Raw genomic sequence first — 11015 nt, 5'->3', positions numbered from 1 at the left:
CTATCAGTTACACCAATGAAGGCCATCTCTTGCAGTGAGGTTTATAGTGAAGACACCAGCTACATGGGTGGGTTGTGACCATTCATGGTTGATCTGACACCATGTGGTGTTTGTGGAGCTGGAGGTTGGGTAGGGGGTAAGATGTGACCTCCCTTCCTAGACAGCAGACCTATCTCTTCCTTCAAGGCCTCTATCTCTTGTGCTTGCAGCTGAAACAAAGAAAGGATATCATGGTGTCAAATCAAGAGCAATGGCATTCTGTGCAACATGAGCTATTTACAGAGAGTCTGTGCTAACTTTTGTTTAAGATATCCTAAAGGGATAGTATAGTTTTGGGTGGAGATGAGGATTGGGCTTCAACTTTTTGCGAGATACCAAGCAACTTGAATAATACATAACATACCATTATAAGAGCAATTTAAAGTTTATTTGATGAAAATCGATTCAGAATGGCTGGGACATCCAAAAGCAAAGTAAAACAAAGCGATCATAATAAAAAGGTGGATCCCACCTTTTACTAGGATTGCACTGTTTTGGATATATCTCAGCCATTTCAACACCAATTTTCATCAAATAAACGTAAACTTTGGATTCCTCTTGGAATTGCATGCTCTTTTGCATATCATAAGAGATTTCTCGTTATCTCACCAAAAAATGTTACAAAATCTGAAATTGGGTCCCAACCAAAACTATACGATCCCTCTAAAAGCTACTCTCTACTTTCACTGCAATTTAGGCTAATATCCTTCACTATTTCCAATGCCTCTTGATAATGGACTTGTAAAGAATTGAGTAAAATTAGATGCCAGTGGCAATTCGCAAAATTTTCATGCCGCAAATATTTCTTGCTTTAAACTATTCATTTCATTAAATCTAAGAATGTACAATGTCACACTGATTGGCAAACTCTTATTGTGGAGTGTTGTATTGGAGAGATTAAATAAGACAAGCTTACCTGAACCAGTTGAATGAGACGCTTTTTCTCCACCACATCAGCCTTTCTGCTGCCTTGGAATTCTCCTCCCTAAAGAGATGTAAAATGGATCATACGACTGGTAAGAATTTAGTACATGTTGGAAATAAGGGAAGCTATTTGCCTGCACAGTGGTAGGCACAGTGTAATATGAAATTAGAGAAGTTTGTAAATCTTTGGTTTAATCAGGCATCACTGGGGAACCACCTGTTAAATATCTTGCATTGATTTTAATGAGCTATGGGGTTTATAGGGGAAGCTTTCTAAACCTTTTTCCTTTTTTTCCAAGGACATACAAACGACACCCATACTGTACCCTGCTCCAGAAAACACTCATTAAAAACACCAACAGAAGATTGGGGGAAAAAACTCACTGTGCTAAGAATAGTTCAACTAAATTCACAGAAAGGAGGCTGTATTTGAGGCACTAATGGCACAGTATCATGAATGTGAATGAGCAATAAAGGAAGAGTCAGACAATCTGTAATCCATATTTACAAGTTTTGCTTAAATCTCAAGATGAGAGTTTTTCAGGGAGAAATGTGCTGCATCATCAATCACTACATGCAGTGACAAAAATAGCAGGCAGGGATTTCTGTCATGGATGTTATCATTGGAGCTTTCTACACTGTGAGAGTAACGTACAACTTCCTGATGAGGATTTAACTCACAAGAAAAATGTCGTACTTCAGCAAGATTAGAGTAACTCTCATGTCTACAGAATCACCTCAAGTACATCCTGTTTCACCCAACAAAGAACAGCAATCGCACAAGAAGAAGTGTTCACCCTTCTTTTATTAAAGTCAAGGAATGGGTTTGTGTCTCTTGGAAAGAAAGTTTCGTCATTCTTACCATCAGCTTGACCTCCTGTAATCATGGTCTGAACACTTCATATTCACACTGTTTAAATCAACCTGCCATGTTTGATGTTAAGTACTGCAGCAACTCTTTGCAATTAAACATACATAAAAACTGAACAGACAGTGGATCCCATTGAAACCAATCAGAAAACAGGGAGTACTGAGAGAAAGGTATGTAAATTGATACCCAAAGCACCATCAGAACCAAAGTGAGTGAAAAGTAAAGACAAAGGAGTTGAAATAAAGTTGAACAATTTCAATGGTAGATGTTACAAATCCTTAAAAATAAACAAAGAAAGAAACATAATTTGATAACAATGGAAGAAAAAAAATCAACATTTCATAAACATAACATTACACATTAGACTTTAGGGAAAGCAAATCACAGTTTTCAGTGAAAAACAAAAAATCTTGCAAGCACATGTGAAGAAACCCATCATTCCCAGATCATAGAAAAATAACTCATGAAAGAGATGAACAAAGATTGCAGTTAGAAGAATGAAAGTGTTAGTGTGTTAGAGTGTGTATTTACCCTCTTTTTTCCTGTCTGAAATAGCATTGAGTCAGAAAATTGATGAAAAGACATGATATCAGTGAGGCACTACTCTACTGGATCTGTGCAGCCAGTATCTACATAGTGCACACAGACTCATACACACACACACACACACACACACACTGAAACATACATCATAAACTAAGACAAACTTCCAAACTTTCCATCTTCCTATTATTTTAGTCTTTTGCAGAAAAAAAAAATCTTATGTTAAAACCCTACATTTTAGGCCTTTGCATAAAAAACCAGAAAATCATTAACACACTTCCACAGAAACATACAGTATGTACAGTATGCCTTGTGCAATCTAGGTTTCAATATCACACTGAATGAAAATGGCAATCAGCTGTATACACCATGGTTCATTTTCAAATTGTTTTCAAATCAGAGTTAGGAAACTTTGTCCACATAGCACAGAAGTATGATTGGCTAAGTAAATAAGAATGTGATTTGAATTAATCTGTTAAATCTTTCCTCCATTGATAGAACACCCTCAATGATGCTTTGATTAAAATACATGACACATTATAAACTGCTTCACAATTAAAGCATGCCTGTCTAAGGTCAGTACGTGGGTTTCCTAGATTTCAAACTCATATCAGGTCCAATGTCATCATGCAAAAGCTTACATCTTAGTTTCAAAAACAAAGGTAGCTATTTTTCTTTATCAAAAATGCAAGGTAAACTGTTTCAAGTTCTACGTAATGAGCTGGCACAATACCAAATGGTTTGAACATTTCACAAAAACGAGGCCAAATCTACTTAGTTTAAAGTTTCCTCGAACAGCGCTGAGAAGAAAAAGCTACAAGTATATAACTGGCTACATGCTGAAATAGAAAAAAGTATCATGACCTTTCCTTCATTTGCCATGAATCAATCCAATTTGAATTGAGACACACTAATATCAATTTGATTGAAATCTTACAAGCAAAATTTATGCTGTTCATCTTATGTTGTACATACAAAGGTGTATAAGCAAGGAAAAAGGTGGCTTGCTACACTGTACAACCAACAAATCATTTATAATTTCAAAAAAGAAAAAGAAAACAAAACTATTGATTTCTCTAAAGAAGAATAAGAATCTGAACAAGGCATAATTCAATAAAAAAAAGAACGTGAAAGCACAAGAATGCATTTGCAATAAATTGCACAAGATAACAAGTGGGGGAAGCATGATGTACATAGGAGTTGCTCAGTCACGTTCTATAGAATGTCTAAACACAATAGGGCATCAAGTGCATCATCAAATAAAAGGGTCAATACGTGTACATCGATCTGTGTGCAGTCAAATCTAACACCAGAAATTTACTAAATTTTTATTGATAAACATCAAGCTTCCTTAGTCCTGACTTAATTATACCCAGGTTCCTTGTTTGAAAAAACAAACAAATGACATACTAAGCAAGTCATTATATGTGAGCTGCCCAGCTATAATGTGTCATCTCACATATGTTTGCAGTTGTTATATCATATGGCTAGAAGCCATGTGAAGAGTGAATACAGTATTGCATTCAATGACAAGCTATTCTCACTGGCATCCTTTCTCAACACTAATAAAACTAAATTCAAGCAGCTGTACATTTCACACATCTACACTGTGCATAGATCTTCATCTCTCTACAAATAACAGGGATATCGAAAGCCGTGAGAACACCTTGCATAACAAAACTAGCATGCAAAAATGATATGCTAAAATCTTCTGAAATAAAAACAATGCAACGATAAAACAACGCAACTGATTCAAGCTTAGCATGCAGCGGTGCATGACAGTAGTCTTGGCTGCGATTGAAGAATATTGGCAAATAAAAAAAAAAATAAAAGAAGCAACAAAACTCTAAGAAAGAAGACAGAGGAATGAGAAGTACTGCCTTCTTTCTATCAACTGTGATTTAACTTTGGTCTCACCTGTGCTTGGGGTGGTGGTAAGTCATATTTATTCTTTTCATATGATAAAGACAGATAAAAAACAGGTAACTTCATCACTTTAATTGCTTTAATTTCTGACTACAAATGTGCAAACACACACACACATACACACAAACAAACACACACTATCTCCTGATGCAGTGTGGTCAGACATCTGGCCATGTTTGGACCAGCAGCCATCCACACAAGTGATACTGCTGAATAAGAGAATTTTGCTCACGCACAACACTTTCTAGCAAGTTGTGTTAGGATATGTACACAAAGCACAATTTACAGTATTGAAAAGCATGCATTCTTGGCTCCAAACATACAAATATGTGAATATTTGATGACATACATGTATATTATACATATAATTATGTGAAATGGATGAAATGGAATGTGATACTGCGAAAGTGGATATTTTAGCACAAGTAATTTTTCGCTTGGCCGGAATGATGAATTTTGCCTGTTTTTAATTCTGGGAATCAGGACAGTTTCTACTGGAACATATGGCATGCACATATATTTGCATGCTTTTATTTTCGCGCTAGCTTCTGGTTGTGGGAAATGCGCGAAAATTTTCCACACCAAAAAAATTTCCACTTTTACAGTAATATGACAAATAGCATACAAACTTACAACAACAATATTGAGACAAGAACTCTTTGAGTCAGTGTAAGTACAAGTAGTATACTGAGAGTTAAAGGGTGTGTACAGTTCTGGTCGAGGTGAAGATTTGGCTTTTAACGTTTTGCGAGATATTCAGAAACCACTCTATGAGATGTCAAAGAGCATGCAGTTCTACGGGGTATCAAAAGTTTATTCGATGAAAATCGGTTTTGAAATGGCTGAGATATCTAAAAACAAGGTGAAACAAAGAGATACTAATAAAGTTGGGGCATGTCGCCTTTTATTATTAGCACTTTTTTGGATATCTCAGCCATTTGAAAACCAATTTTCATCAAATAAACGTTGAATCCTTCTTAAAATCACATGCTCTTTCATATTTCATAAAAGGCTTTTCATTATCTCACTTAGAAATGTTCAAAACATGAATCCCTACCTCAACCAGTACTGTACAGTCCCTTTAATACAAGCTCTGTGAAGCTGGACTTTACAATATGGTTTATAGCATATTTCTCATGGAGATGTGATTTAAACAAGTTAGCTTCTACTCAGTGCAAGCTGTATTAGAGATCTATCATGATAATGAGATTTGATGTGTGCACACATTAGCAGAACATTAATACATGACCTAATTAGCACTGGATAGTGAATTTTTGATATACATGATGCAGGACTAGTGAAATATTAGCTTCAAATCATGCCTTGCTATATTTCAAAGGTGTAAAATATGATATAATGTTAGATATATCCTCTTACCAGACTTGTCTGACGTGCATCCAATGCCTTCTCCAGTTCCTTGTTCTCTCCTACCAGTAGGGTTAGCTGCTGTAACCTGGCAGTGTTGTCTTGAGTTAGCTCTGTGATACGCTTCTTCTTAGCTAGGATCTTCCTCTGAAGTCACAAGGCAAGACAAATAAAGAAAGGCATTGGTGTCATTGAAAAAGGCTCTATAAGCTGGTATAGAGGACATCAACCCTGTCCCTTTCAGTTCATGCTATCTAGAGACATTTAGTTTTCAAAATGTCACATGACGGCAGCTAAAATAAAGAAACAATCTTAACCCTAACTAGGCCGGGCTATTTAGGTAAATCATAGAGCCTACCAGGCCTCCAGATCTCGGCCGTTGACCGCGTGATCGAGACGAAAATTGGCACACACATTGCCTATGATGTAAACTACGGTACCACGAAGTAAAATTTAAAAAAATTTATCATTTATGCTAATTTATGCATAATGATGCATGAAATCAGACAATTTGGTATAAATCAATAAATAAAGCTTAAAATGGGCACATTTTTTTGTGTAAATATTCTTTTTAGTGTCCTGAGCAAATATAAGAGAAAAAAGTTGCGGCATCAGAAAAAATTTCTGAAGTATTTTATTATTTTTTAAATTTCTTATGTATTTCTTTGTTTTTTTGACTTAATGTTTTTCATTGTTTTTCTGATGAAACTTGTCCGCAACATTGTTCCGAACAAGAAAATATGCTATTAATTGATTTTAATCAATAAAACCCCCAAATAATCATGCTTTTATGAAATTTGCCTGTAAGCACAGTTTGCATTAAAATTGTACACAAATTCACGTTTTTGAGCAATTTTTGGTCTGACATGTATGTACATTTGTACATATTTATGCACAACTTCGGAACTGGCGCCCGAGCATCGCAAATTTGATGTCAAAAGATGCGGGAGACTCAAAAGAAAAAAGTCATGAAACATCGCGGCAATAGTTTTTCGCGTTAGCGATACATCGCGCAGAATGTCTGGGGGGGGGGGGGCCCTCAGAGGTCCCCCCCCGGCCTAGTTAGGGTTCAACAAATTGCAGGACAGCACAGATTTGATCCTCTAGAGGCAGGGTTGTCATAGACACAGGGACCCTCTGCTTAACTTGTCTGGCTCTATCACCAAATAGTAAGTCACATATTACAGGTGACAATTTGTTTCTCCGTTACATGGAGTAAAGTAGACTCACCTCCCACTTCTGGATCTCCTGGGCGTTTGTTCCCTCATTGATTCTGATCTTTTCCTTCAGCTCTTCCACATTACGATTGACACCAACCATCTCCAGCTTGTCCAGGTCTACAATGCGGCCAAACTTCAGTCGCATCATTTCGTTACATTTCTCATGGAGTTCATCGATGCGGGCTTCCATCAGTTTGCGGTCCTTGATCAGCTGTACGTGCTGCTGACGATGTTCCCTATAAACCAGGAGACATAATCAGTTCACTTACATTAAAATTTTCCTTTTCACAAGACTTTTTCTTCATCAGTCTATAACTACTTTTTGTTTTCTTCCATCAGGTTTTTTTTTGGCCTGCTATCCCCTTGCTGTTTATTTTGTTAAGAATTTATTCAATGGATCTAAATATGGCCATTCCATCATTTGTTGTGCATAGAAGATATAATGTTCAGCTGCATAATAACACTAAAGGTCTCACAGGATCATAAATGTTTTGAGCTTCAGCATATAGAGATCGTTCTTTGCTGTCACAGCACCAGCTTTGTGGAATGGGTTGCCAAATTTTGGGCCGAGATGAACCCTAAGCGATTTATAACATCTTCACAAACTTTTCCTTTCTTCTTTCTGAAATATAGGAAAGGAGTCTCCTAGATTATTACGTGCCATACAAGTGCACATTCTAATTATTATCAGTACAAAAATCTACTAAATATGAACAATTGTGTAGAGCATTTAAACCATGACAAACCAAGAGCGGCAAGGGTAATTATTTTCCTTCAATCAAGGAGCATGCAAAAAGACTGCTTGTCTATGTGAAAGTTGCAGTCATACAATGTCCATGCCAAAAAAGTTTGAAAGGAAGGAAGGATAACTGACTTGTAGTGCCTCCTCTGGGCACTCTTCTCCTCTTTCAGCTCTCGGATACGTCGCTGGAGACGGCTGATGGCAGAGTTGGTAAAAACCAGGCATTGGGTGACGTCTTGAGGCACTGATCCATTGATGACGTGTTCTACTTGATGTAACCTTAGCGTCACCACCACGTCAAGCTCATTCAGCTTTTGCTGCTTCTCAAGCTAGAGAAGGAAACATAGCAGTGTGACCATTTGTACATAGGATTACATAATAAAAAGATTACTTCAGGGGCCATGTATATCATTTTACATCATCCTCTTGAAATGAGGTAATCACAAAGACTCTTCACATTGTTTTTACTGTCATCTTCCAGGCTACATCGTTGTAGAGCTGCAGATGCCAGTTTCATGAAGTACTATTCCTGGTTAACATATGTAGCTCATTATACATACTGTAAGGTGTGGGAATTCTTGAGGATTAGCACTCTACTAAACAGTCATAAATTCAAAACAATATATGTTTGAGGTATCAAATAGGTAAAAATAAGACTTATCCACAAGATAATTTACAGGCAAAGTTCAGGGCCCCCTTGAAAACATACACGTAGTTGAATGAAATGTTCCACTTGTGTACCATGAAAATGCATCACTTGAGATCATACCACATGCGTCTCTATTGGTCTCCAGTATACATGTACAAAATTTCTGTCACACTAACTGTATATCATGCATGGATGCTACAACATCTCCCATTTACTATCACGACATGCACATTACTACCCATGAGTCAAAACATTTTTTTTCTTTTATCTTCTTACCTGAAATTGTTCCAGATCTGCCTCAGCTGTCTTCAAGCTGCTCTCAATAATTTTCTGCTTCTTGATGAGAGCATCAGTCTCTTTCTTCAAGGCTTCTGCCGTCTTCTTCTCCTCAGCCATCAGCTCCTCAATGTCTAGACGTTTCTCACGAAGTGCACACGTGTTGTCAAACAGTGCCTGGAGCAGATCAAAGTGTGATGTCCATGGATTATATGATGGAAATTGTTGGGTCATGGATACATTTTTATCTTAGCTTCTTACAGGATGTCCTGTAATGGATCTTTAGGTCATTTAATATATGGTAGAGACTGAAAAATTTATATCAATAAACTTATACCTTGACAATTATCATTGAAAAGGCTGCATGGAATCCAACAGCTGTACTATAACAATGCCTGAATTATTTTCACTTGACTGAAATAAATATATCTGAAATTAATGATACTGGTATCATCATAGTGTATTTTCTGTACTTCAAGATAAAAAGTTGAAAAATGGCAAAATAACACAACCCTGTTATGATTTCAGGATGCTTTCTGCTACAACTCTATACCCATGCTGCTGATATTATGTGTTCACAGCTTAAGCATAATACTACAAACTTATTCACTACAAACGATGTCACAATAATGTTTCAACTCCTCAAAATGACAGTAGACTTTCAAACTTCTCCCCTTCCGTAAGATTCTAAGATAATAGTCTCAACATTCTTCCCCTTTTTTCTCACCTGATCACATCCTGGAGGACAGACGGAGTCATCCAGCTGCTCCTCACCAGATTCATCATCATCACTGGACCAGTCTGACTCATCATCGGAGCTCTCATCACTTTCCTCATCTGACTCTATTCACCATAGCAACAAACATGAGATTAGTTGCATAAAAGGGTTGAAACACAGAAATATATTCACCAGTATAACCTAGGTCGTACCGACAAAAACAATATTCTAATTGTGCAAATGCATTATGACTTTATTTGATAGGAGAGGAAATAGTGTACCTTAATCTGTTGAGAATGGCCTGATTTTGCTTTAGCATGCATTTCCCATAGACACTTGCCCAAGTATACTCAGGATTAATCTTCAGCAGGTTAACATCAAGGAGATCACCAGGAATAGCATACTCATTGTCCATACACGTACAAGAAATCTAATAACTAAATGAAATGCTACAGGACTGATGATCCAAACTATTTGTTGGGTTATCCAAATGACGGGACATGACTGGAAAGAAATTACCACATTCAAATAAAATTCTATACTACAAAGGTATTACTTAATGACAACAAGAGATCAAATATGTCAGTAAAAGTGAAGGAAGGATCTTTGTACGATATATTGAAAGCGCCCTCTTCTTTTTTGCATGACACTTGACACTATCGCTAGTCACCTAGAGCAAACCATGAGGGGTCAGCACCGTTAGCCCTGTATTTGGTGCAGTCATGTGGAAGGACAACTTCACCGGGTTAGCACTGTGCTCTTTACAAAACCATAAATGGGGATGAATGAACGAAGTGGGATCTTTTATGTGCATGAATCATGATGCCCTCACGCACAAGACCTCCATTTAACGTCCTATCCTATTGAACATGTCATTCAATGCTAATGATAAGTTGTGCAGTCTGAGCAACCTAGACCCAAACATTTCTGGAGGCAGTTTGGTTTAAGGTCTTACCTCCTTCAGTCTTAGCCTTTTTCTTGGCACGCTTGATCTTCTTCTTGAAGACTTTGGTCAAGAATTCTGCAAACTTGTTGTTTTCACCGAGTGAAGACTGAAAGGTAGCATAGAGAGCCTTCTCCTTCTCATTCAGCCGCTCGATGTCTTTCCTTTTATTGTCCAGCTTGACCTGGCAGTCACCGACCTGTGAGAAAGAAAAATTGATACATGGAGATAGTATTCAGATGGAGGTCTTGTCAAGAAGGGAATTCAATATTTCACTTCATGATTAGATTGCCTGTCTTTCATGGAGACTTTACATAAGATGTGTTTAGACTACAGAAAAAGAAAACGCAATTTACAAAAGTCATTATACACCATTTCAATTCAACTTTGATATGCTGTGTTCAGATTTTATTACAAACGTCATTAAAAACACCAGAACACAAATTGTGATTGGTGTTCTCTTGTGTGCATTACAATCTATTAAACTACATATGACAACATTTCAACAGAAAGGTTGGAGACTGGAAAGGATTACACATCCATGATCCTTTCTAGTTAAAGGAGACATTCCATCTTATGAATTCATTGATGAATTCAAACAAGTAAACACTAAGAAAGTGGAAATGCTAATTGGCAAATAATATACTCAAATAGGAAATAGTAATGATGTCATGTTTTTAATTCAGGTCTAATAAGAGATCAGTGGATTATCATCATGATTTGGGGGTCATTTTTTGTTGTTGTTTTAGATTTTAATTTTTTGGGGGGCCAAAAAAGCCTTGAGAAGTATGATGAAGAA

General features: G+C 36.9%; 1 protein-coding gene across 1 annotated transcript in view; it reads right to left on the bottom strand.

The window, feature by feature from the left end:
- Window positions 1–11015, bottom strand: part of LOC139723920 (cilia- and flagella-associated protein 44-like) — a 32500-nt gene continuing 21485 nt past the window's right edge. Inside the window, exons 27-35 of the mRNA XM_071635154.1 lie at window positions 10229–10415; window positions 9283–9398; window positions 8556–8732; window positions 7763–7959; window positions 6899–7124; window positions 5681–5815; window positions 2366–2380; window positions 956–1024; window positions 1–209 (exon numbers count right to left, since the gene is read on the bottom strand). Coding sequence (XP_071491255.1) covers window positions 60–209; window positions 956–1024; window positions 2366–2380; window positions 5681–5815; window positions 6899–7124; window positions 7763–7959; window positions 8556–8732; window positions 9283–9398; window positions 10229–10415 — 1272 coding nt within the window. The 3' untranslated portion in view covers window positions 1–59. The remainder of the gene's footprint in view (window positions 210–955; window positions 1025–2365; window positions 2381–5680; window positions 5816–6898; window positions 7125–7762; window positions 7960–8555; window positions 8733–9282; window positions 9399–10228; window positions 10416–11015) is intronic.

This window comes from Diadema antillarum, unplaced genomic scaffold (genome assembly GCF_040938485.1).
Source record: "Diadema antillarum isolate AM-2024a unplaced genomic scaffold, OU_Dant_1.0 scf00000001, whole genome shotgun sequence".
NCBI lineage: Eukaryota > Metazoa > Echinodermata > Echinoidea > Diadematoida > Diadematidae > Diadema > Diadema antillarum.
This window is presented reverse-complemented; position numbering and strand designations above follow the sequence as displayed.